The 27,800-nt window shown below is 43.3% G+C and overlaps 1 protein-coding gene across 1 annotated transcript; it reads right to left on the bottom strand.

The window, feature by feature from the left end:
* Positions 1-481: 481 nt before the first annotated feature.
* ITIH2 (inter-alpha-trypsin inhibitor heavy chain 2) lies at positions 482-27,552 on the bottom strand. The gene is made up of 21 exons (XM_064656538.1): positions 27,328-27,552; positions 25,708-25,782; positions 20,742-20,777; positions 19,864-20,036; positions 19,067-19,171; positions 18,583-18,745; positions 16,854-16,961; positions 15,957-16,085; positions 15,164-15,280; positions 13,754-13,922; positions 12,408-12,533; positions 11,932-12,113; positions 10,655-10,840; positions 9,519-9,658; positions 9,008-9,180; positions 6,514-6,648; positions 4,750-4,863; positions 3,471-3,669; positions 2,867-3,039; positions 1,761-1,872; positions 482-847 (listed from the first exon to the last, which is right to left on the bottom strand). Exons 1-21 carry the CDS (start codon positions 27,409-27,411, stop codon positions 700-702), a joined length of 2,847 nt encoding a protein of 948 aa, XP_064512608.1. The 5' UTR covers positions 27,412-27,552; the 3' UTR covers positions 482-699.
* Positions 27,553-27,800: the final 248 nt, after the last annotated feature.

Raw genomic sequence — 27,800 nt, forward strand, 5'->3', positions numbered from 1 at the left:
GCTTTCATGGATTTGTATCTGTGCATGAACTCTGTTCTGGTCTTGAAATTCTCACAAAAAACAGGCTTGAGGCTCTCTAACTGGTCTAAATAATTTTTCTGCAATATAGCAGCATCAGTTTTTTCAAGGGCATCCTTCACCACTGGTTAACTCATCCTTAAATCCAGGAGCCTCCTCATGATACCCATTCCAGAACCCATGTTCCTTTTCTTTCAGATTTCCTTTACTTCATGCACCTCCTTTTTACCCAGTCTAGCATGGTATGAACTTATATTTTCCCAGCAGTCTGAAAACACAAGGTATATTAAACCTGCTTAAATTAAAGTATTAAATAACTTAAACCTGGTTGAGTGTTACCCACACTCCAGGAGCCACAACACTGTTACAGCTCCACTATGAAATGGATTTTACAGAACACTTGAAATTTTTAGTGGAGTTTACAACCCATTAAGTCATACAACACCAAGAGCAAGACACCTCCTACAACCCAGCATGTCACTTTATTACAGATTTCATTTCTTAGCAGAAAAGGGAGTTACAGGGCTTTGAAACACTGAGCAGTTACAAAGCAAACAGTGGTGGAGTCGCCTCCAGTCGATGTGGCATGACAGGCTGACAGCTGCTGTTCAGAGGAGTTGTTTGGGCATGAAGGAGCAGATAAGACTTTTTTTGTGCTAGACTGGCTTTGTGGTGGAGCATTCAGGGTCTCTTCATGAAGCTGTAGAGGTGGGGGACGAGGTAATCTCTGTAGTGGCCGTCTATGAACCCTTTCCCGCTGTTGTGCACAAACCAGCACGGCACGTCGGTCCCAAGCACACGGTCTGTCCTGTAGTCCTTCTGCACACCCCTGGGAGGGAGAGGACACCCAAAATGAGAGTCACAGCATGGCAAGGAGACAAGAAGACATTGATAATCCTGCTCAGTCATGGCACTGTTCAGCCTAAGTGGTGAATTGTGTGTCTTCCACCAGCAAAAAGTGGAAACAACCACAGAAGGCAATTAATTTTACAGTTCTATGACCTCGTGGGCCTTGTGGGGATTCCAGGCACTTACACACAGACAGACTGTCCAAAGTCAGGTGCTGGGCAGCTCTAAGGACAGAATAGTTCATGCTCAAATCTTGTGTTCAGTTTTGGGCCCCTCACTCCAAGACATTTTGGTGCTGGAGCATGTCCAGAGAAGGGCAATGGAGCTGGGGAAGGGTCTGGAGCACAAATCCTGTGAGGAGCAGCTGAGAGAGGTGGGGGGGTCTCAACCAGGAGAACAGGAGGCTCGAGGGGACCCTCCTGATCTCTACAACTCCCTGACAGGAGGGTGGAGCCAGGTGGGGATCAGGCTCTTCTCCCAGGTAATAAGCAATAGGACAAGAGGAAACGGTCTCAAACTGCACCTGGGGAGGTTTAGACCAGCTATTAGGAAAAATTTCTTCACTGAAAGCGTTGTCAATCACTGGAACAGGCTGCACAGGGAAGTGTTCAAAAAAACATGTAGCTGTGGTGCTTAGAGACATGATTTTAGTGGCAGACCTGTGTTGGGTTAACAGTTGGACTTGATGATCTTAGAGGGCTTTTCCAATCTTAATGATTCTGTGAAATACGAAAGAACCAACTTGTTTCAAGTGTTTTAACAACTGCTAAACCCAGATTATTAGCAGAGAGAAAATAGGGATTTTCCCCCCAAGATCCTTGAGACTCAATAAGCCTGCAGACTGACATCCTTAAAAAGCAGATTTAGAGAGCAACAAAGCACGTGATTCCTACCTGGTGACAGTGAACTTGTTGCCCTTCACTTCCATAATGGCTTGTGGTTTCTCTGGAGGTTGCCCAGGTGTTTGGTGGTGGATGGACACTTCTGGTTCAGAGGCAAACTGACCTGATCAGAGAGAGGTTTAAAGCTCTTTGTGCATCCTGATCTTTTAAGGCTTTAGGACCTTTTTAATTCGAGATCTTTGAGGCTCCATGTCAGCTGCTCCTGGGCCTTTTTGGAAAATCAGACTAGTTCCAGCAGGAAAACCCCTCATGGATCACAGGGCACTGTGTCTCCAGTGCTATGGGATCACCCACACCAGGAGAATAAAGAGCTCTGCTGCTGACCCAACACACTTGTTCTAAGAAAGCAGACTGGAGCTGCAAAGACTATTTGGGAAAACAATCTCCTCTGCTCCTAAGGATTCCCACACTTTAAAAGGAGCCTTGAGTGGGTCCAAGGCTTATAGGGTTGATTTTCCCTATGAACTGAGCCTGTGCTTTTGTTTTATGACACTACCAGAAAGGGCTGTCATTCAGGGGAGAGCTGAATTACAGGTGTTTGCACAGAAATCTTCTCAGAAGGAAGGTTTGAGGGGTTTGTTTAGGTCTTTTTATTTTCAGCTCGCAGATGGGGAAAGCCCTGTCACAGTGTCACCAAGTCTAGTTAGGTCTGTTCTGAAAACATCCTCTCCACCTGGGACAAAGAATAATCTCCTGGTCCCTGATGTTCTACAGTGTCCTTGGGCATTTCAGGACACTGAAATTTTCCCCATTCTCTTCTTGAATAATTTTCACATCTTCCCCACTGGGATACAGACACCAACAAATTAACGGCATGAAGATGTGCCAGGAGAGGTTTAGCTTGGATATTAGGAAAAGGTTCTTCATGCAGAGGGTGGCTGGGCACCGGAATAAGCTTCTCAAGGAAGGGGTATGGCACCAAACCTGCATTTGGACAATGCTGTCAGGCACATGGTGTGATTCTTGGGTTTGTCCTGTGCAAGAGTTGGACTCAGTTATCCTTGTGGGTCCCTTCCAACTCAGGATTTTGAAATCCACTCAAAGACCTAGAAAAACCCCTTCCTAGTGCACTGCTGCTCCCATTACCCAGCCCTTACCTATCAGCCCATGGGCTGAAGAAGAGAACTGGTTTTCAGGGGGAATGTAGATTCCCAGGAAATCAACATTCACTGGGTGTTTCTTCCACACACGGTGCAGCAGAACCATGAAGGACATCTCCTGCCCCACAGTGATGGTAACGTTGCTTTCCTTCTTCACAGAAACGAGAAGCCTGGCAGAGAGGAACCAAAGGACAGGCTCAGTTCAGCTGCTCAAACAAAGGCTCTCAGACCCCTTGAGATGCTCTCAGGTATCCAGAACACCCACACAGAGGTGGCAGATATGCCAGAGAATCCATCAGAGCCTTTAGACTGGTACCCAGAGGTCTGGCAGGACAGTGCCTAATAGGACAGACACTTCATGCCAGTGTTTAAGCAACCAAATCTTGCCCTACAAATTTAAGCTCTTGCTACAATGAATGGAGATTTTGGAGGTGATCCCATCACCTAAACAGTGTTGTAGGGTGTCCAACATGTCCAACACTGTTAATCTGCAGGGGAAGGTCTCCTGGTGTTGTGAGTCATGTCATGGCAGGAACCCTGAAGGTATCTCAAATAGCATTATGTGCTTGTGGGAGCAGGTAAAAACTGCTGCTCAACTTACTGTTTCCTAATGATGTGCCCCGTGTCAGACCAGGTCAGTGTGATGGCATGAGATCCATCTTTCAGCGTTATAGTTTCTGTGGTGATCTCCACTTTCAGTCCTTTGTTTTTGAAATAAAAACCAATTTTGCCAAAGTATGTGTTGAGTTTCTTATTCTCCATTTTCTTGGCCCCGACGAGCTGCCCATTGACCGCAACCCCTGTGAACAGAAGAGAAGGAATCTCGAGTCTTGGAGCACTGCCTAGAGACCTGGAGTTCTGATCTCAAGAGGAAGCACCATGGGATCAACAGAAACAGGAACTCCTCTGACTCCATGTTTTTCTCATTTTGCCAGCTAAGAGAAGAGAATTATTTATTAAACCGCCTCCTGATGCTACTGTTCACGCCTTAGCAAAATAATCTGGTGGGAATTGCTGTTAGGTCTTGCTGGGAGTATGAGCTGATTCATAAACCCTTCAGTCCCTCACTCTATGAAAAGCATGGAGCAGAAAGGGCAGTGGAGGAATGGTACCAAAATCCAGCCTAGCTTCACCTGCCCTCATATGCTCATTGCTTTTCATATAGGACAAGAGCAAACAGGCTAAAGTTGTGCCAGGGAAGGTTTAAATTGGATATTAGAAAAAATTTCTTCACTGAAAGGGTGGTCAGGTATTGGAATAGGTTTCCTAGGGAAATGTTGGAGTCACCATCCCTGGAAATGTTCAAAAAACATGTGCATGTGGCACTTGGGAACATGGTTCAGTGATGAACATGACAGTGCTGGGTTAATGGTTAGACTCAATGATCTTTATGGTCTTTTCCAAACTAAATGATTCTATGATCTTGGCTCCTTTCCCAGTGTTTGGCCATCCTCACTCCTACTCTGAATTTCACCTGTTGCAGCTCATTTCTGTAGCCTCTTATCCTTTAGCTGTGCATCTTGGAGATGTGCCATGCTCCACCTTCTCCTTAGGTGGTTGAGAGCAGCAACAAGACTCCCCATGGCTCTTCTTTTCACAAGCTTTATCAAATTCAGCTGTCTCAGCCTCTCCCTCTGTGCCCTCTGCTCCAGCCCCGTAATCACCTTGGTTGGCACCACTTCATTTGATCCAGTTTGTCAGCATCTTTCTTGTACTGCAAAGCTCAAACTCCAGATATGGAAGAAAATAACCAGAGCCTCTGACCACACTCCTGTCAGCACAGTTCCCTCTGTAGACAATTCCCCTGCTCCCTCTGAATATCTTTCAGACCCAAGACAAGAAATCTGTGTGGTAAAATAAAACATGTTTTACTCCCTTACCGGTACCAGGATCAGAAACCAAGTTTAGGATCTTCCCAGGCTCTGAGTTGATATTGAAGCAGATGTTCCTTTGGCTCTTGGGCAGGTGGATGATAAAATGTGGGTCGTTGTCAACTGAAACACAGAAAGCAGACAAGTGTGAGAAGCAGGTCAGCACCTGGCCAGGGGAGGGACACAGAGGCTGAGGCACTTTGCTCAGGGGATTTTGAAGCACTTTTTGGGATTCCTCACAGGAGGACAAAGGACCTTTCCACTCCTAAAGTAGCTAAGGAAGGTCTCAGATGCTCCTCACAAAAGCCCCTCAGACATTTCCTCCTCATATATTTTCCCTGTTTAGGGAAGGCTCAACCTGGAGTTTTAGAAGCAGAATTTTATTTCTCCATGATGGAAGCCAGCCTCCAGGTGGGACCAAGGACCCAGCTAGACACCAGACAGGCACATATCTTTGAGGTCTAGGCCCAGGATAGGACCTAGGGCACAAAAAGCAGGTTTTGGGTGACAGGTCTGTTCAAAACTAGTATCCAGCCCCCCCATGACCATCCTGTTTCCAGAAATGACACGAGCCCAGGACATTCATGTCTCAAAATAAGAAGCTCTTAGGCATGTTACAAGTCCACATCATCATTTTGATGCTGGGTAAAGATACACCCTGCCTACCTACATCTCTCTGTCACCACTCAGAGACACAGTGAAACAGGCCAGTTTCCTTTGATTTCCTGGTTTTCCTCATCTTTTGGAAGTATTTAACTCTTCCTAGTGGACTAAACAGATCCCAGACCCTTGACCAGGAATGTCTTCACAGGAAGCCGTGGGGTAGGTACCCTCTAAGGAGCTTTTGAATGTCTTGAATATTTTGAATATATAGAGTCTCTTGAATAAAGCTCTCAAACATTTTTCCTTATTCTCACCAACTGCTTGATCTTCCTCAACTTGATGCCAAGGCCCGTTCTGATCAACATTTCAAGGAACAAAAAGAACTCCCAGTGCAAAATGCTCGTATAAGTTGGACAGGTAACGTTGCCTTGCTCATCTTCTTTTCCAAGCACTTTCTTCACTATCTAAACTCTCAGTTTAACCCTTGAGCTGTGCTGAGAAGGAGTTTGAGAGCTCTTTGTTTGATCACTAAGTAAATACACACATTTCACACAGAGTTATTGCAGTTACACCGTGTTTATAGGCAGTGGTTCTCACAGCTGGCTTGTTTAAGTAGGCACTAAACTGTGGCAAAGGCCCAAGAATTAACAGGATCCATCAGTCATCAGTGCACTCAGAGATTTTTATCTAACACAGAACACTCATCTGTCATTTACAACAGCAGTAACTTTACAATAGCTTTCATCTGTCATTTTACAATGGCAGTAACTGTGCACTGGCTTTGCTACTGCAGAGAAGCTGAAGTTAAGCTGAGGGAGCCTCAGGGAAGCACACAGCAGCACATGGGGTCACTGAGATGCTTTAGATACTATTAGGATCCAAAATAGTTTCATCCTTGCAACTTACAGTGTATTTTTTACAGGTTCATCAATTCAAAGCCAAAATTGCCGCATATTTTATAGAGAAAAAGCTTGATTTTATAAAGAAAAGGCTTGGTTTGGAAGAGACCTGAAAGACCTGCCTGCCAGGGGCAGAAACGCCTTCCACTGGACCAGGTTGCTCAAATCACTGTCCAATGTGGCCTGGAACACTTTCAGTGATGGTGATGAGTTGTTAGGTGATGGGTGTTGCTGTCTGGTGTTTCTTTGAGGAGAAATATTGTATATTTACCTCTGTTGATGCTCAGAGAGGACACAGGAGGACTCCTTTGCTCAGGCATGTAGCTGACTGGCACAGCTGTGACATTGGCCCAGGCTGGGATACCTTTGTTGTTATTAGGTGCATTTGGAGTTAATCCTAGAGTACCTGTCAGATGACAGCCATAATTAGGGTTCTGTAAGTGCTGACATATTAATAGCGTAATTTTTAGAACATTGCAGTAGATCAGAGCCTGATGTCTTTATATCAATGTAAAGCAGGTTTCCACACCATTTACAACAGACAGATTTGTGTAATGAAGCCAAGATGGATTTACTCCAGTATCTCCACCAGTGGATTATGACTTACCAGGGCAGCTGAACAAACCATAAGCTATCAGTGAAAAATGGAGCCTGACTTTTTAATCCTTATTTATGTGAGCAGCCCTCCCTTTATCAAAGCCCCCAGTGTAAGGGCCTAAGTGTTTTGCCAAATAAAAAGCTGACTTTTAAAAATTTAGCATGCTTTGCTGGCTTGGGGCCTGAGTTTGAGGTGCCTGACAAAAAGTAGGACTCTTCCTGCATGCCCTGGGATGTCCCACATACATAAAGGATGCAAAGAAGTGTAAGGATTTAATATAACATCCTTTCTACTTCCCTTCTACTTGAACTCTATCTCCCTTTGCCATGATGGAAGCAGGAGAAAGTGTCCTGTCTCTCCCACTTAGTTCATAAAGCAACATGATCTTAAATGATCAATTTGTTTTGACATCTTGGCTGATATCGACTGCTGTGAAGAGGAATAAGGGGAAACAAGAGCTGAGGGACAACAGAAGGACAAAAAAGTGCACAGCTGAATCTTCTAAATCTCTGTCAGCATCTTCTTCCTTGTATCCCTAATTCAGACCAGAGGTTGCTTTTACACAGGTAGTTACATGTGAAGTCAATCTAGATAGGACAGGAACGAAAAACTGGACAAAAAACTTCCGAGTTCCCAGGTCATATTAATTTCACAGACTCTTATGTGTGGAGAAGTTGTCCCATTGACGGTCCAGTTTTGCAACAAGTCTGTCTTGTCAATCCTTTGAAAAGTGAGAGATTTCACTGTAAAACACATGTCAACTTTTTGGTACAGCCCATGTGTTGCACAACCCTTAGCACAGATTTACTTTGATATTGTTTTTACAAGCTCTACCCTCTGCTAAGGTTCAAGAGTCTTGTCCCACTGCCCCTGAAATCCCTGCCTTGACCCTGCTTTCAGCGTTGTGAAGTTTTGACTATTCCGTTAAACACAGGGACATGAGATCTCCTATTAAAATCACTTAAATCCTCTGTATCATCTAAATCAAGATAATTATGCTCTGAATTAGTCAGCTGGTGCCGTGTATAATGAGTTGATTACGTGTGAATGCAATACATGCTATTTCTGGGCTGGACTGTTTGGTGGCTGTCAGCTGGAGTAGGCAGTATAAGTAACACTTAATTTCTCTTTTGGTCTCAGCTGTAGACAAGAACAGTAAATGAATCTAAATATAACAATTGACAGACATAAGAACCCCATGTAATTGAGCCAGAACATTTTTATAGTTATCCAGAAGCACGAGAGCTGAGTATGCAGGACATGTGCTCGGAATGTCAGTGACAATCCCGTTCAGTGTGAAATGCCAGATGGATGATGCTGTCTGTTGGTGTAATGTGGGTTATTTCCTTCCTTCACAACCAACTATGAATTCTCACATATATGAATAGGTTTTAAATCAACAGAATCAGTTGTTCGAGGGGTTAATCTCCTACTCTCAGTGGTTCTGTAACACTGGTGGTGTTTTCCTGACAACCACAGCTGTGCTTTTCCAAATCGCTGACTGATGAAGGTGCAAAACAGCTGCTGTTGAGTTTCACTGGAAGCACATGGCTGTGCAGGGATGACTCTGGATGCACTGGACATCCAGGGATGTCAAGAGCTACTGCTGTGAGATTGACTCTGGCGTATAATACTAGAACAAGCCAGCTCCACATCATTTGGCTGTATGTAAGGTTGCTGTGAATAACAAGGTCTTTGGAACATGTATGGAAATAATGGATTTAAATCCAGAAGTTTAATTAATGAGGGACTCAGTTGTTACAGCAACTCAGATTCCATGACAGCTTGTGACTGATTGAAAACAATTTAGGAAGCTTCCAAAGTTTAAAAGTGGTGATAAAATATGGTTAAGTCAATTCTACAGCTTCAGGGCAGGGAACTAGAGGTGCCTGTCCCAGTGAGAAGACGTTCAATCTGTGAAATTGTGCACTTATTGGAAAAATCATCACTGCACAGTCAGTCCTCACTGAAGCCAATGGCTCCAAGGAGCACCTGTGTAGCAAGATGCTCTCAAAGTGGCTGAAGATTTGGTCAACTTTCACTGAAAATACAGATTATCCTTTAAGTGGAAACACCTGGTGTGAACAATGAACACAGCTGTTCTTCCAACACCAGGAGAACAAAGCCAAAATGAGTAACACAGTAATGTGCAGAGTGAGACACTGACCCGAGCAGCAGCCCTTCCTGGGGTCCTTGGGCTGGTCTGCCAGCATTATCTCATCCTTTTCGGCGTTCTCTATCAGCATGGCTGTGAAGGGGGTGACGATATGATGGTCCAGAGACATCTGTAGGATGGATTTGGTGATGTTCCTCTTCAAAGCTGCAGTGGGGGCTGCGTTTCTGGGTGGAAAAAGAAGCAGAAGGCATGGTTAGCAGCTCCAGAGGGCAGATGCTATGGCAATTCCACCATGGAGTGGTCATAGAGCCAAACCGGGAGGTGTTGTGAGAGGGAAAGGCTGAGGGCCTGTGTGAATGCACTCTCCATAAGGAGACTGTTTTTGGCTTCTGTGGGCTTTGGCTTGGGCTCAAAGAAGCCCAGTCCATCTGCTGGTCTCAGTAGGAGACTTGTTTCTGCTTCAGAGGGGATTGATACTGAACTGCTTCGTGGCTTTCACTCAGGCTCTGTAATCAATTCCTCAGCCCCACAGCCAGGTCTGTTTGACCACACCTCTCCTCACCTCTCTGCCATCATCTGGTTGACAGTCAGATAGGCCCACAGCTTCCTGGTGAACTCGGGATCGGCGTATCTGTCTTTCTTCATGAACCCATCCAGTTCCTCAACATCTTTCAGGGTTTCCATGACCAGCTCTGCGTTTGCCTATGCAGCCAATGAGAGATAAAGGCAAGGGCAGGTGAGCCAGGAGATGCTTTTGAGCTCCCCTCTTAGCATGGTTGGGGTTAAGGACCCATTCTGGCTCTGCCCATGGACACTTCTAGTTGAGAAAGTCCCAGAGCCCTTGGCTTGGCTGCCATGGGGAGGGGAGATGTAACAGTCTTCTGTTAAAGACACTTTTGTGACAGTGGATTAAGTAGTTTAGGAAGCTGTTAACAGTATCCAAAGAGGGTACTACCACATGCCAAAAGTAGAGGCTCTTAACAGAGCTTTGTAATCCTCCCCTCAGGCTTTTTCACATCCAATTCCACTGAGGAACAGGAACCCAACTCTACTTTCTCCCACTGACCCTTGGACTGCACTGTGTTTTGGCAGGAAAGAATGTTGATGCTTGATTTTTTTTTCCCTGCAGCTAACAAATGACAACTCCTCAGCTCTGTATGAGTGCAGATATTTCAGCTCCTCTTCAGAAAGAAGAATCTGGATATAGTAGAATACCCACTCCATCCCAGTCCACCTGGAAGAGCAGCCCTGAAAACATGGGGAAAGTCTCATCCAGGCAGAACACCAAAGGGCAGTGCTAGGACTTCAGACATTTGTAGATCCATCAGCTTGAACTCCCCAATAGTGGGAGGTTCAGGCATGAAAGGAGCTGCCTTAGGGGATCTTCCCTACATCTTTACAAAGCATGAAGGTAAAATCCATAGTCTTAGTCTGGTTTGAATATGATGGTGCAAAAATCAGAAGGAAGTTCCTCTGGCAGGCTGCAGGGTGCAGGTCCTGACTATTCCTGGCTGTACCTGAAGTTTTTGTGAAACACTGTTGGACAAACCCCCCATGAGTTTTCTCACACTCCCACTCAAAACCTAAGTGGAAAAACCCACTCCACTGGCAATAACCTTCAGCAGGGAGCCTGTACACATGAGTGAGTGAACCACCCCAAATTCTCCGAGCAGGTATCCCAGGGACACCTTCACTCACTGCAGTAGCTGTGACGACACTCTCCAAGTGCTGCAGGTTTTCCGAGTCCACCTTCCCAGCCACTACAATCTCTGAGCCACCAAAGTAGTTGTGGAAGCTGCTCTGGGTGACGTCTGACACTGACTCCTGGGGGTAGTTGAACTGAATCTTCTTCAGGAGTGGGGTGGAGACCTGGTTGTAGAAATTCTGAGATGGAAGGAGACAGAGAAGTGAGTTTGTTGTACCTAAAGTTACCCTCCCACAAGTGCCACTCTTACTGAAAGGACAGCAGGTGACAAAACCTGTAGCCCTAACAAGCAAGAGGGACTCTCCTTGTCTCAGAGATTGCAGACTTCTTCATACTTACACCTTAGTACACTTTTAAGGTGGCACAGCAAGAATATCTGGTCCAAGTCTTGTGAAAGTCAAAGGATGATCAGAAGCTCATGGGCTGTGCTTTTCCTAGACCTAAAAGGCTTGAGCACAGGTGTGTATGGGCCTGAATCCACTCTCAGGTTGGTCAGCTCTTAGGTAAGACACACAACTGCTTCCCATCTAATTCTTGTCAAAATATAGACTTATATCTCCTTTTTACTCACTTCTGTGCTGTAGACTGTGTACCCCTTTCTGCCCCTGTTGTACCTGGCTGATGTGAACTGGGATGTGTGCACATTTGGGCTTAGCACGTGGGACCAGAGAGGGAAAAGAGGTACCCATGCAGTGCTGTGGGTGGGGGCTGTCTCATACACAAGGGCTGCACTCTCAGGGCTGTTCTGTTTGGCAGAACACCAGGTAGTGTGTCCTGGCACACCTGTGTGGGAAGGAAGTATGAGAAGCCTGTATACATAGTGAAATCACTGGATAGTAACAGTATAAGGATGTCAGAGTTTGGTCAGCAGCAGTTGTTGCTTACAGACTTGGAACCAGAGCCTCCTTGAATTGAGCTTTTTCTTACACTGGCAAGGTCTGGATTGTCATTTTGTGTTTGTATCCAGGCCTTTTATTAGTGCTGAAATGGCCTAAAGTAAAATTCAGGCCTTGATTTTAATTCAGAAAAATATTTTTTTTAATAGTTAAAGTTGTTCTATAAAATATTAATCCTACAATGAAGTAAAGGATGTACTATATATACTACAATAACCATAACTAGGAACACTTAAGTTGAAATACAATTGACATCTTGCAGGACTCTCCAGGAGAAATTATGCTTTTTGTGACCCTCTTTACAGTGAAATTACCCAGCTCCACAGCTGTGAACAGGACAGGGGAATTTCAGAGGTGGTGGGTCAAAAACACACCTTCATTTGGGCAGAAGTCTCCTGATTTCCAAAAATCCTCTGGGCCATGCCACGGTTGTCGGTTGCGATTCTCTGCAGGAAATCGTAATCCACATCAAACCCAATCCCGAGGCAGAAGAGAGAGAATTCATCCTTTATGCTCTGCTTCACATTCTTCTGGATCGTCGTCAGCTTCAGCTCACCTTGGAGACACAGAGAGGGGGACATTGCCCTGAGCAAGAGAGGAGTCTCCTTCAAGGTGAACACATTCGTGCTCTTCCAGTGTCTCTGTCTCTCTCAATATTAGAGAAATCTAGGCAACAATGCTAAATTTCCATTTTGCAGTGCCTGCAGCAACATTTGAGCTTCTCCTGGATGGAGATCAACAAATTGTTTTCACCGAAGACAATTTGCTTGGGCTCTTTTTTTTGGTACCTGATGCATTTTCTCAGGCAAATCCCACCAGCCTTTCTTCCCACCCAAAGCAGGATCCTTACCTACTGTCGGGTCTCCATCAGACACCAAAACAATCATGGAGACTGAGTTAGGGTCCAACATGCCTAAATTTTGGGCTTCATTCAGGATGAAAGTGGCTCGGAGAAGAGCTTCGTTGATATTTGTGCCTGTCAAAGACAGAGTGAAGAAAACGAGTTTGATTCTTATTGAGTCCAGATCAGTTCTAAGATTATAGTGGAATTAACACGGACAAGACCTGAGATCAAGGCAGCAAAACCCCTCCTCTGTAGTGCTTATGGTACACCTGCCTGCATTCTGGCTCCCTGTATCATCCCAGGCTGTCATCTTCATGTGGGCCCTCCCATTCCCCCTCACTAATTCCGGCGGGAATGTTTGAGGTGTTGGAAAGTATTTGCTGGGGGGAGAGTTAGTGGGTTTGCAGGCAGGTGACTGAATGACAGCATGAAGAAACTTTCTTTTCTGGCCATCAGCCCATTCCTTGGACAAGAAGAGGTGTATGTTTGCCGAGTTTATCTAAAGGTTTGATTTGTGGCATGGAAGGGGCAGAGGAAGAAATCAGTGTGAGGGTAACAGGAATCTGATGGCTGAGCAGTCAGAGAATAGATATTTTCTTTGTCAAGAAAGAAAAAAATCAGTGAATCCAGAGACGACAATAAAATGCTGCATTGAAACTGGCTTTTCCGGATGGGAGCAGGTGTCTAAGCTTACCTCTTGATTCTTAAAGAGTAACAAAGTCAGAGAGCACGGTTTTCTGTCCCCAACACAGATGTGATTTTGGACAAGTCTGTAACTTCATGTTGCCAGTGAAAACTTCCAACTACTCCTGTTTGTTACCAAACTGAGGTGCACTTCAGTTGGGCTACTGATCCCACCATTTTGGGGGGAGAAGCCCTAATTCCCATGTGACCATTCTCAGGTGCTTCTGTGGTTTCTAACAAATCAATCACCCTTTGTTTCTTTGCTGCCACATGGATCTCCATCAGTCAGGGTCTAGTCTACAATTTAGAGCCAGTGGGGAACCTGGAGTTGGGCTACTTAGGATGTGCTTTACAAAGGCATGGGATGGACTTGACCTTTCAAAGAACTTTGGGATCTATGAGGGTGGAGGTAGGACCTAATGACTAAAAGCAGCTGTTCTATGGTCTGTGGTCTATCTGCCCTACCTCTTTCAGTAAAAGGAAATGCCATCCCATCCCCTAGCACAATAAAATGCAATTCTTGCTCTCATTTAATCCCAAGGCATGCTTTTCCTACCTTGGGAATCAGACTTTTTGTTAGGAATACTCTGCCCATCTGAAGGCTGCCTGAGGTACCCATTCCTGTGATCTCTAACTTCCACGAGCACCTTGCAATCAAAACCCCATACCCCCATTGGGATGGATTGTCTGGATGTACTTCTTGGCATCTTCAACCTGCGCTGGGGTGGCTGAGACCAGATTGTCTCTCCAGCATCGGACGTTGTGGTTGAAGTCGATGAGGGAGAACTGATCAGCAGCACGGAGCTCACTCAGGATTGCCTTCATGGCCTCGATGGTCTGAGGAGAAATTTGAGAGAAGGTAAGTTTGTATTTCCTGTTGCTAAAAGCATCTTCTTAACTCGTGACTGCAAGCAAATGGTTGCCTCTGAGGAATAGCCATGTGAGCACTGAAATCCAAAATGGAATTTGCTGTCCAAATATCTCCCCTTTTTTTTACACTTCTTGCATAAAGTTGGACTTTCCACCAAAGAAACACAGGAAAAATGCAATTAGGAAGATTAGGCTCATGTGACTCAACCCAGCCTTGCTAAACTTCTGGTAACCCTGAGTGAAGTGAGAGGGAACAGCGCTGGAGGTTCTGGAGAGAGCAACTGCTCAGATCAGCTCAGGAGTTTTAGCTCTGTCTGCAGTGCAATTGTTTCAGGCTGGGTAACATCTTTTTGAAGATGTGTGATTTAAACAAGTGACAATTAGCCTGTATCCCAGTTTTGCAGCACTGATATCCCCACGGAAGCAATCTGCCAAGACTCACTATCATGCTCCAAAGCAAATTCAAATATACCTGGATCATCCCCAACTAATGTTTGTCTAGTCAGTCCTTAAAACCCTTCAGTGACACATGATATGCAATCTCCTGAACTCCTCTTTCAGAACTACAGGGTTTTTCCTAATATATAATATAAATCTCTCCTGCTGTAAATCCATCTGATTCCATCTTATTCTACCCTGGGTGGGCATGATTGTCAGTTGATGATTTTCCCTTTTAGAACAATTGTTTGCATGTTTGGAGGCTGATTATGTCTCTCCAAGTATTTCCTTTTGCAGATTAAAGGTTCTTATTTTTCATATTTCTTTCCCCCTCCATGGGTTATGTTGTCTAAAGAATTCTTACTGCTCTTCAGAGGGCTGTCAACAATTTGTCCACATTTTGAAAACAGGGATGTAGTACCCCCACTGAGACTTTCCCAAGATTCAATAGGGAAGATTAGAGAAAAAGGGGTCAGAACCTTTGCAAAATGTTTTGTGATGTCAATTAAAATTTTAATTTGGAGCTAAAATCTGTATTATGATGGCACCACCTCTTCCTTGCAACATAGAAAGTGTATTATAAATAAAGAGTAAAATTGTGGAGTCTTTGATTCACCAAATATTCTCCAGATTCACTGAGATTTTCAGTGGAGTAAAGAGTAAAGAATTAAGCTGGTATTTTGTGTGCCAGTGTGCTACAGGATTGCATGGTAAAGCACATGGCAAAAGTTGGCAGGAGCCTCATTTTGCAATAGAGGTCAAACACTTACTTGTTTCATTTTCAGTCCCCACATCGAGCCACTGACATCTATCACAAATAAAATGTTTTTGGGCAGTGGATCAAGATTTTCTGGAGCAAAGAAGTGAATGAAATATCCATTAAAAATCTGCAAAATAAAATAAAAATGTCACAGTGAAGTGAGATATAGAAAAAATTTCAGAAAACTCAAGACAGCAGGAGAGTAGAAAATTCTTATTTTCTTAATGAGCCAATTATTTTTCCCTATTTTCTTTTACTATTCTTTTTTATTGGCCAATTCTAACTTTCAGCTCTGCAGGTCTCTGCAGCCTTACACCATTTATACTTCACAGTCTTTACTTTTCATGAATTAAAGTCTGATTCTCAGACAACTGCCATGCACTAGCACAGGGAGAAATGAAAAACATTTTAAAAAAAGACTGTTCTGCCTGTAATAATTCAACCTCATAACTCAGCTTCGTGTTAACATAAAAATAGTGATGTTCTGGTTGTCTCCTTGTGATGTATTGGTACAACATCCAATGACTCTGATTCAACATTAAATCACCAGAGTTCTGTTAGGTATAAAGACACTGGATTTTGAACATGACAGGAGTCTGCTCCTGACTATATGTAACCCCATGTCTTAGTCATAAATTAAGTAAATCCATTCTACCCACTTAAAATTTCTCTGTTCTTTTAATTGGATACAGAGTTTGTTCTCGTGCTTATTCTCCTGAAGGATGAAGTGTAGCACAATTTGCTTAATGACAGCAATTCTTGTACTCCCAGATCTCTCTCCCCAGTGGAACAGCAACACTCACTTCCAGTTCCCCACCCGTGGTTTCTCTGTTCACGTCGTATTGCACCACAAAGTTTCCGTCCACTGCTGTGGATGAGCACGTGGGGCATTTTCGTTGTTGGGCCATTGTTGGCTTGAAGGAAACATGAGCCTTGAAATGAGAAGAGATCATCAGTCAATCAGGTGATGTGTGAAAGGTGGACGATCAAAAACGCGAAGAGTCCAGCTCTTCATGAAACACCTGAATTTCACTGGACGCTTTTCTGTTTTCATTATTTGCACTCTCAGTTTAAGGGGAAAACGGACTCCAAAGAAAAACAGCACCAAGGTTTGCCTGGACATGTTGATTCAGTAGTAGCAATTATGATGCAAATAACATGACTAGTCTAGAGCAGCAAATATTTCAATTGGAGCTGTGCAAACCATTTCTAGTAAGTAACGCATCGACTTATTTAACATTTTCCTGGTTGAAACTATCCGTCATTTTATCAATATTTTTAATAGATTTTAACTGGTTTTAATAGATTTTTTTCCCCCCCAAAAAACAAGAGCTCTTTTGTCCGTAAATTGAGCACTAGGAAACATTTTAATTAGTCACATGTTTTAGTCACACAGACTTTATGGTTTTTTCCCTCTGTTTTAACTGGATAACTTGAAATTTTCTGAGAAGGTAAGACATAATATAGCCCTATAGTACCTCTGAAATAATTTGCTAAACTGTGAACGTGGGTGAAAGAGACATAAATTTGAGCCTGTATACCAAGAGACAATACTGCCTGGAAGATAATTATGGAAGTAAAGACAGACTTTTGCCATATTTTTGCACACTCCCAGCAGGCACAAAAAAAAATGCCAGGACCGCATAGGGCCAAATGGAAAATTGAAGCTTTCATGCTATTTCCAGCCTGTGACTGGTTACCTTTTTCTCTCCCTTGGAGATGGTGGTGATTCCATCAAAATGATCTCCAAGTGAGTTGGGAACGTGGACATAGCGAAGTCCCTGCGGCTCAATAATGCGAACGTCCACCTAAAGGCAGGAAGGGAGGACATTCAGCACGGAGCAGTGCCAGTGTGGAACCAGGATCTTGGGAACTCTCCACAGACAAACTCCAGCAAGGGGGTGGGTTTCCCTTGAGAATGTTCCAGTAGGGCCAACCCCATTCATGGCGAGGATCCACGCAGTGCTTAAAACTGACCATGGTGGAAAGGTAAAACGAAAGTGTCCAAAGAACAGAAAGAATCTGGGGAAAAAGGCATAAAGGAAGCATGAAGTGGCTCTGTCTCAGTGCTGCTTTGGGTTAGGAAGCTAGTAGGAACTCTCTGTGATGAGTTCTCTCCCTCCCTACTCATGCTATTGACAGTACAGAGAGTACTTCTGCTTTCGTTTGGATGGCCAAGGTGATTTGGAAAATAGATTTTTTTATCCTGTCAACCTGAGATAAAGCCTCTTTTCTTGTTGTGTTTCTGAATAGTTAATAAGACAACACATCCTTTTCAGCAGGACTAACTCAGACCTTTGGACAGCTTGAAGCAGATCACAGCCTGCACCAAGGAAATGTGAGCAGCAAACTTTCGTATACAGTTTGTGCTGAAACCATGGAAAACTGAAGAGAACATTATGAAATGGGAACAAAGAATGGTCAGATGGAAATGTGCAACAAGCCCTGCATCCTGTGTCTGTTGATGGAGGACAGAGGAGACCTCTGGATGAGTGTAAGAAAGAGGGTAAGATTAAGACCGAGTAAGAATAAGTAACAATACTGCACATAAGTTCTGGTGCCCCCAACACAAGAAGGACATGGAACTGTTGGAGCAAGTCCAGAGGAGGGCCATGAAGTTGATAATGAGACTGGAGCACCTGCCCTATGAAGGCAGGCTGAAAAAGTTGGGGCTGTTTAGCCTGCAGAAGAGAAAGTTTTGTGGAGACCTCACAACAATCTTCCAGAATCTGAAGGGGCTACAGGGAAGTCGAAGAGGGATTCCCCATAAGGAACTGTAGTGGCAGGACAAGGAGTAATGGGTTCAAACTGAAAGAGGGGAAATTTAGGTTAGTTATACAAAAGAAATTCTTTGCTGTGAAGGTGGTGAGATACTGGAATATGTTGCCCAGGGATGTTGTGGATGCCCCATCCCTGGGAGTGTTCAAGGCCAGATTGGATGGGGCTTTGGGCAACCAGGTCTAGTGAGGAGCAAATGTGTCCTGCCTCCTCTCCTACTAGCACAGTTGGGCATCTCCTGAATCATGACTGACTCACATTAGAACCACTTGCAAACAAGCTTTGATATATGTATGTGCTTGTGTGAACTTGCCTTGACTGAAAGAAAACAAACAATATTAATATTTATTTGGAACTGTGCTTTTCACTATAATCCCAACTTCATGAGACAGTGTCCTATGAGAGCTGATGATCTCTGAAAGACTATCCCTCTATGACCAGAAGATGATTTCTCTTAGAGTCATAGAAACATAGAATAGGGTTGGAAGGGACCTTAAAGATCATTTAGTTCCAACCCCCCTGCCACAGGGAGGGACATCTCCCTGATCTACAGACGAAGTGTCCTGCTATGGGGCTCATAGGAGCCATGGCTGCTTTCTCAGCAAGGGTTCACCTGTGGGGTTCTGCCTCCACACACCAGCTCTGCTTTACCTCCATGTGCTTGGCCAGGCGTCCTGGCTTCACAGAGATGAGGTGCTCGTAGGAGCTTAGTCTCCTTCGAATCATTTCGTGATAGTGAAGCTGGAACTGGATCTTCATTCCCGGGGGCACATTCACTTCAGTTTGGAAGTTTTCCATATCCAAGGCATTGCTCCTGAAAAGTCAGCTGTGGTGTTATTTTGGGAAAATACAAGGAGAAAGAAAGCTTCTCTGCATTTTGGTTTAGATTGATGCATTTGCTGTGTCTGATTCTAACTGCGGCCTATATCAGGGAGCTGCAGTGGTCTCTTAGCAAGGTATGTTTTAGCAAGATGGAAGCAGACAGTTTAATTCCATGACAATTAAATATCAGAGCTGCTCTAAGTAAGAATTTCCTTCCCGGGATTCCCCCTCATCTATCTCCTTCTGGGATGGGTCACCTCAGTTCTCCTGTGAACAAGTCCAGTACAAAATCCATATGCCAAAGTGTTTATACCTGACTATTCCAGCAGCTTTGCCTTTGGCTTTTGCTTGGGAGTACATTCTTCTGGCTTCAGATTTTTCTCGAATATGACTGGTAAATGTTATCCCATTGATATCCCTAGGAGAGAGAAGCACAGTCAGATTGAAAAAAAACAACTTTACAATTGACCGTTTCTTCACTTCACATCAGTGAAATCTAAGCTGGTGGGAAATGAAATAAGAAGGTTCTTATTTAACCTCAAAGTAATGAAATCTGATTTTCACTAGATCTCTATCTTTTTCCCTACCTGCTTTTTTTTTATTATTTCAGAGCACTATTGTGCTATTGTGTTCTGAGGATGATCTGTTCTCCTCCACCTCCTTCACACTTTCCCCATGCTTTGGGCAGGGCAGGAAGTTACTGGTGCCATGGCTGGTTTGGGACATGGATCAGGACACGTCTCCAACCAGCAAGCTGGCTGCTGCCTCTCTAAATTGATAATGAACCAGAATAGTTTCTGTTCAGTGAAGGCTCTAATTTGGGAGTCTCTCATTTGATCTGATGCCAACTTGCACAAGACATGTGGAAGCTTATTCCATTTGAGACTTCTTGTCCAATTTTATTGATATTGCCCAACGGCCCAACAATTACTGGGGAGGAAGAGCTGGACAGACAAACAGACTGATGACATGGGCCTTTTTTCTTTGAGAAAGCCTGCTAAAATTACAATGAACCAGTAAAATAGTGAGGTGTTTTGCTTTTGCAAATACTTCCTTCCCACTCCACTGAACACTGCCAGAGCACAAGGCTGATACCTGCCCACTACTTACATAGTAAAGTTGTCAATAAAAGCTCCTTTGGGGACTTGCACATCAAACACTATGGGCTGGGGCCGTTTTGCATTATTCACCATTTTGGCTTGGATCATCGTGTTGGCCAACCGAGATGTTATGGTGGATTGAACTTTGTAGCTGTACAGACCTATCTTGTCGTCGTCCTCCACCTGCAATTGATAAAATTACTCTACAAATTTAGGACATCAATAGAAAAAATGCCCTTAAGGGCAATATCAACCTTTTTTTACTATAGTCTCAGTACCTATTTTTTAATTGCTGTTAAAAATGGCAGCTAGGTGGGACATGAGCTCAAGTTCCAGATATCTCCATATTTTACCTGGCAATTGTGGCAGGATACTCATGTGAATATAGTTCATTATAACACTTCAGCTGAAAGAGGGAATGTTTTCCTTGCTTTTCACCATGCAACCAGTCCTTGGAATCACTCTATTGATGCAATGCAGCATGGAAAGCTATGCAGTAATCCTCAACATCATATATTGAGAAGGAGAGAGCTCACATTTTCAACAAAAGTCCTGAACAAAGGATATCTGAAGCATTGGTTACTGACCTAGTGTTGTAAATGGTTAAATCACAGCAGTGGGAGAACAGTATTAAACTGGTCTATTAAGACATTGTCTAATCACTTTTGATGCTTATTTCTTCATATTTACCATACCCTTCTCCCTCCAAGAGCAGATGTATCAACATCATTGTGCAAACAGTGCTCTGTTTAAAGAAAATAGGTTAATACCCAACTGGCAGTAAAAACAAGGAACTGAACAAACAGAAGGATTGATTTCCAAAAAAATGGTTAACTAGAAAATCACTTTGTTCCGTATTATTTTCCGCAGAGGAAGAAAAACACTCACCAGATCTCCAACATACCCCCAGTCAGATGCGCTTCTCTGGAAAAGGAAAAGATGGAGGAGGTATTTTAGCAAAGCCGAGAACACAGACTGGCTGTTTCAAAACAGGGATCAGAGTGTCTAAAAGCTGTTTTCTAAGAATATGAATTGCGGAATCACAGAGAATCACAGAATCGTTAAGGCTGAAAAAGACCTCTGAGATAAGCGAGTCCAACCATTAACCGAACACTCCCAGGTCCACCAACAAATCATGTCTCTAAGCACCACATCTGCACAATTTTTTTAATACTTCCAGAGACAGTGATTCCACCACTTCCATGGGAAGCCTGTTCCAGTGCTTGACAACCCTTTCAGTCAAGAAATTTTCTTTAATATCCAATCTAATCCTCCCTTGGTGCAACTCGAGGCCGTTTCCTCTTGTCTTGTCACTTATTACCCAGGAGAAGGGACTGATCCCCATCTGGCTACAGGCATCTGTCAGGGAGTTGTAGAGAGTGAGAAGGTCCCTCCTGAGCCTCCTTTTCTCCAGGCTGAACACCCCCAACTGCCTCAGCTGCTCCTCATCCGACTTGTGCTTCAGACCCTTCCCCAGTTTCATTGCCCTTCTCTGGACATGAATGAGAATTGGTTTGAGTTCTCTGATTTAGTGTCAATATTCCTTTTGTCTTATTTTATGCATTTATACATGAAATGTTGGAACACACAATCTCCCAGCTGTGACTCAGAGCCTCTCAAAACCAGGACATCCCCCTTCCTCTGTCTTTTATTTTATTTTTTTTTAATAGAAAACAGAGAACAAAAACGTTCTTCCTGAAAGCAAACCATGCCGGCAGAAAGTCATCATTTTAATTCATTTTCACTTATATGATATAATATTTATTTATGTATTATACATAATGTGTATATATTAAAAAACTTATTGTATAATTGATATTACATTTATGTTCTTGTACATATGAAAGTTCGTTATCCATGCACTGCTTAGAAGACCTGATATTGCCCATTAATGGTTGTGTTCTTTCCCCCTGCCTAATGAATCGTTCCGTTTGGAAATTTCTATGAAGAGGTGGTGACATCTTGTGGCCATTTGAATAATTCTGTTTAATTCCCTAAAAAACCTCACACAAACAGTCCTGGGGTGGGATTTGGCTCACCGAGTTCTAGGGGGAGATGCAGTCGTTTGATGCAGAGATCTATGTTGGTGTTATCATCACAATTAGGCAAGCTCAGCTTTTCAAGGTCGATGGTGTGATATCCCTCATCTGAAAATAAATGCTCTGGTTTGGTTGAATGAGTCCTACCCCAAACCATGTTGGCTGTAGGGATTAGAGGAGTGGGCACCCAGTGCTGCTGACAGTGCCCAAGGACACCACCCTGGCTGTCATCTTGAGATCCAGCAGATCACGAGGCTCCTGTAGGTTTTCCATGATATCTGACACCCAGCAAGGTGTCTTGGACACAGATTCATACCTGCAGGCAACAGAGCTGAGCCATTCAGCTCCACAGATTGAAACAAAAACTTAGGGAGACTAGTTCAGGTGTCTATGGCTAAATTATAAAAACACACCAAAATATACAGATCTCAACTAAAGTTTCAGTAGCACCTGAATCCAAGAGGACACAAAACCACAGCAGATGCTCATGGAAATGGCATTAGTCACATGGTGCACATAAAGCTTGACCTACAGTTATTAAGTTCACCTGATGCTAATTAATATAGTGTTTCTAGAGAAATCTTGTGCTGTATAAGAGATGATGATGTCATAATAAGATCATTTTAAGGAGAAGATTTTAAGGATCCTTTAAAGCCAGATAGAGAGACATGACTTCCACCTGCCTGAGAACAAATGCAGGTTTTTATTTTCTAGCTATACAAGCTCTACCTGAACCATTCAGACTGGGATTTCAAGATCTGGAAGTTTATGGCTCTCAAAACCCTCTGCAAAGCCCAATGGACTGATCCTTGCTCAGTCCATCCTAACACCCCATAAACTTCCCTGTACAGTGTGATGGACCTTCACATCTGATAAAGAACCAGACCATGAAGAGTGACTGCTCATGGTATGTATTTCCCCACACATACTATTGGCATAGGGAGCATCACCAGTTGGAATACAAATTAAGATTAAACCAACCTTAACTGAAACAAATTTAATTTTGAAAAGATGAAGGTTAAGACCTTAGTACAGAGAGGATTTTATTTGTTGGGGTACCTTTCTAGTTCTCAGCTTAGGGTTCCTGACCCGCTTTAGGAATGGTGCTTAAAGCTTTCAAGATGTCCAGGTTTCCTTCCTGATTGTTTTTGATGGGTGGAAGAGAAGAGGGAGGTGCTGATGGAGACAGGAGCTTATCACTTGCACACATGGTGACTCCCACAGCTAACCATACCCCTTAGGTGGGCTAACCATACCCCTTAGGATCTCAGAGGCTGCAGAGGGCAGCCACTCCAACAGGTCAGGAAGACAGAGCTGTACCCTATATCTTCAGGTCCCTGAATCCTAGAATCATAGAAACACAGAGTCACAGAATAATGTGGGTTGGAAGGGAGGGACACCTTTCACTAGACCAGGTTGCCCCAAGCCCCATCCAACCTGGCCTTGAAGATACCAACACCTCAAATCTGAGTGCTGATGTTGTTGCTGAGAACATGGGCCTCTGTGGCACATGAAATTCGTGCTACTTCTGGTGTGAGGATTCATGGCTGATCATTTAAACCACATCCAGAACTGCTGATGATGGCACTGGACAAAAAGAGGATCTTGAGCCATTCTAGTGTGTCTCAAATTGCTAATTAGGATGGAGACAACAAGTTCCTCAGGAACTGTCTGAAGGATCTGGTCTGACAGATACCAGGTCCTGTCTTCAGGTACTGGGAGTTATCTTCTCCTGACACCTGTGCAGGCTTATGGGTATTTAGCTCCTCACACTGATCTTTGTTCAAATCACTGTGCATGAATATTGCAGCTACCTGGGAAAATAAGGAAAGCAGGTTCAGAGATATTCTGCTGCATTAGACAGAAATTAACTTAAGAAACTAAAAGGAAGATGAGATCTGGAAGTGTTCAAGGTCAGGCTGGCTGGGACTCTGAGCAATCTGTTATAGTGGAAGGTGTCCCTGCCTATGGCAGAGGACTTGGAACTAGATGGTTTTTAAGACCCCTTCCAAACAATTCTGTAATTCCAACCTCTCTCTTCATTTTTCCTTCCTGTGCTGGTTCTCTTGGGGAGGAAACCAGGCAGGCAGAGCACTGAGGAAATAGGTGTGATTTCACCTGGCTCTCAACAGCCAGATATCAGGACCAACACAGGGGAAGAACATCCTGCCTCACAGTCTAGACACAAGCTCCATTATCTATCTCTAAAACAGAGATAACACCTCTGCACCACCACATAGAGGTTCACAAGGTCACCTGCATCCAGCCCATGGGACACTCTGCTGCTGTGGTCACGAGGACCATCCACACACCTGAGACACAGCATTTTTGGAATTACTCAGGAACAAATATTTTTCACCAGAATACCTGATCTGGACCTAAAAACTAATTCTGTCTATTTAGAGATAATCAATAGGGTCTGGAGAGGAGCTCTCTTGTCCTGTTGCCCATGGGCTAGTGACTTTCCTGGGTCTACCTCATTGTAGAAAAACATAATTATGAAACAAAAATTTGGGAGACCATCTTCTAGTGATAAACAGAAAATAACTGTGTGCTTGCTGTTGGTCAAGAGCTGATGTCTCAAGATATTTTTTGCATAGTTCAATTTAATCTCATTGATTATATTTTATTGTGACTCAACTAATATAAAGGTAGATGAGATCTTAGTTCTATATGGGAATATAAGCAATAACTGGTGTAATAAAACCACTAGTAGAATTGCAAATTACTGCATGCATATGTCTATACTTGTGTGTATCTGGAATTTTTGGGAAAAGAGGCAACATAATGCATATGGCATTAATACAGACATGTTGGGAAGAGATGACGCTCTGAAGAAGTGCAGCTAGAGAGGATTTCTCCTTGGATCATGATTAAATTACTTAAATACTGGCCTGGCAAATGTGAGTGGGCTTGACTCATATTCATGTTAAAGTCTGTCACTTTCTGCCACTGTAATTGGGGTCTTCAGGTGTCAATAAGTTCCATTTACACTCTGTGTGAAGCTCCTTTGGAAAAGCCTCAGCATAAAGAAGAATCAGGTTTGCCTGTGTGTAACTTCAAAGATTCTGGGAAATCCAACTTCACTCAAAAGGATCTTTTGTTTTCCCTATATTGAACAAGCTAAAGAAAGGCAGCACCAGAGCCTGGTGGAGGACAAGGTCCACTCTGATCATCATTTCTTTCATGCAGTGTAATAAAAGTTAGTACCTTCAAACAACTGATTTCATGATTATTATCATTATTTTCTACTGTGTAAAACACGGGAAAAGTCCTGCAATGCTGTTTCAAGTGTCTCTGTTTCCCAAGCTGACAGACTTAATAATCTGCATCCCATCAGTGGGCTGGAAACAAATTTTCTTTCCTGGTCTCAGTCTCCACCAGCTCATCACCCAGGTGACACTATGTTGCACTGGAGCACAGTGTCACATTTTTTACCAAAGTTAAATGAACTTACTACCTGCAGGACTGAAAGGTTTCAGTCCACACTGCCAGTGTCTGAAGTCCTTCTCTGTTTTCTCATGGAAAAGCCTCACCAGTATCAATGGGATTTTCACCATACATGAAGTTAGACAAGCGTCTCCATTGCTTATCCTCTGAACTATGTTCCTTGGGAACAGGTATGAAACAAAGCCTTGCTGTGCTTAAAGAATAGTAGCAGTTCCAACAAGAGATATGGAAGTCTCAATGCCTATAAGGACCTGCTGGTCCCACCTGATTGCACACTCACAACCCTTGACATGGAACAAGCCTCCTGGAAGGAGCTCCCAGGTATTCTTGATTCTCTTTTCTGGGAGCATTTCTGAGTACTGTACCTGGTACCTGCCATTTCTCGTCTTGGAGCTTGAAGGAAATCCATCAATTTCTAGGTCAATCAAGTTTTCCACTTCCTAAAGGAAAAAGAGGAAGAAAGAAAAAGTTGTTGCTGCAGCCTTGGTGTTGACTTATCACTTGATTTATTATTGATTAGCTCTTTAGTAGAGTTCCAAAGGGAATTAACCTCCCCTTGGTGCAAGTGAGGAGCAGATGCACAAACCACCTCAGACAAAATCCTTCAACCTCACACATTCAATTTCCCTCAGAGGTCAACCAGCTCTATAAATTCTGATGAGATCATGACCTTTACCATCATTTTATGGCCTTTCCTTCTAAAACAAGGAGTAATATTTAACATGAAATGACCATAAAGAGCAAGAGGCAGAGGATTATTGTTAGGATGGGTCTAGCCATGGTGACTACAGCATTTCAGACTCTGATCTAGCTTAAATCAACAAGTTCAGAGGACTTCTGAGAATTTCTGCTCAGACCAGTAGAAATTGTCTCTGGTTTTACACTAATACACCTAAGAACTAAACTTATCCTGTTGACAGCAAAAGAACATCAGGTCTTTTCCAAATGCAAAGCTGTTCTGATTCAATTAGAAGTGTAGGTCTTACACCACAGCAATACTCTTAATTAAATTTTGTTGTGAGTTTAGTTTATGGCAATAAAGTAAGTTCCAGTACATGAGTTCCTTTCCAACTTACATGATAATATACACACAAAGGTTTCCACAAAATTAACTTAAATTATCTAAGCACATTGATGTTAAACTGATATGGCATTTATGGTTAGAAAGGACTGCAGGTCTGGAATATTTTTCCTCAGAATTAAAAACTCCGAAAAAAAAATGTTGCTGTGTCATGAAAAGTGCTGTAAGAAGAAAGAAAAATAATATATCTTAGCTCACTAGGGATTTTTATTAGTCCTGCAAAGGAAAAGAAAGCTTCACATCATCCCTGCTGACTTCACAGAAATAATGTAATGCAGCAACGTGGAAATTGGTGTAGATACCCAAATCTAAGTTCACTTGAGTCCAGGGGTTTAGGTTTGGACTCAGTTTCAGAGTCAAAGCTAATAACTACTTCTGTTTATCATTGTATTAACCCAATTAAGCTCTTCTATAAACTATCTCATCCCTCTGCTGAGGAATTTACGCTCAATAGGGTCTTCATATTTGAATTACTGTTAACAAAAACCCGATTCCATATGAACCTTTGCTGAAGTTCATAGTGGTCCATACAGGACACCCCGTCCACAAAGCTGTCTAGGTGTTTTATTTCTGTTTATTCCATGGAAACAGGATATAAAATATGCTGAAGGTCTGATTATAGAAGCGCAGTTGCATGTTTAAAGGTAACATTGGAGTAAAAATACAAAACCCGCTTGAAAAGAAAGTTGGAGTTGTGCTCATACACTTCAGTAATATTAAAAAAGCAACACTATGAATGACAGGTGAAAATCAATTATCAGAAAAATCCCAGTTACAGATAAAAGTAGAGGAGAATTCATGAGGCACAAGCAGAGAGGCGAAGCAGTGACTTCTGCTCCCACTGCGGCTTCCATCTGGACTTCAGCAAGGAAGGAAGATCTAGGCCCTGCCTTTGAATACTCACATCTGGGATTTCGTCGATGACAAGATCAAAGCTTCCTACTCCAGAAACGAGGAACAAAACCAGGAAGCAGATCAGATCCTTCATTTTCCTCCAGCTTGTCTCCTAAGAACAGCCTGCGCAGGTACCAGACACAAGTCCTTCCCTTCTCTGAGACAAGTTCAAGGAAACAGCTCAAGTTATGCAGTATTTTGAACAAAGTTCTGACTTTGTTTAGGCCATAGGTAAATATTTGCCTTGCAACACAAGTCCGAGCAGTGGTGCCTGAGCAAGGGTTATCCAAATAGTGTCTTCAGTCGCCCCTGCCCTCGATAACAGCTCCGGCCTGGATAGGTTTACTCCTTGCTTTTGTAGCTTCCCGTGATGTTTGACTAACTTCCTGCTAGGCACAGACCTTGGGGCATCCAAAACTTCAAAAGATCTCAGCAAGGAGTCTCCCTTGGCTTGTTTGTTTGTAGTAAGTGAGGTGCAGACTG

Source organism: Pseudopipra pipra, chromosome 5 (genome assembly GCF_036250125.1).
Source record: "Pseudopipra pipra isolate bDixPip1 chromosome 5, bDixPip1.hap1, whole genome shotgun sequence".
Lineage (NCBI taxonomy): Eukaryota > Metazoa > Chordata > Aves > Passeriformes > Pipridae > Pseudopipra > Pseudopipra pipra.

Excerpts from the sequence above, each read along its gene's own strand:
- ITIH2 (XM_064656538.1), bottom strand. The coding sequence starts at position 27,411 with ATGAAGGATCTGATCTGCTTCCTGGTTTTGTTCCTCGTTTCTGGAGTA. Across the intron at positions 25,783-27,327 it reads TCATCGACGAAATCCCAGAT|GAAGTGGAAAACTTGATTGA; the intron begins GTGAGTATTCAA and ends TTTTTCCTTTAG. Across the intron at positions 9,659-10,654 it reads GTGTCGTCACAGCTACTGCA|GCAAACGCAGAGCTGGTCAT; the intron begins GTGAGTGAAGGT and ends TTGGCTGCATAG.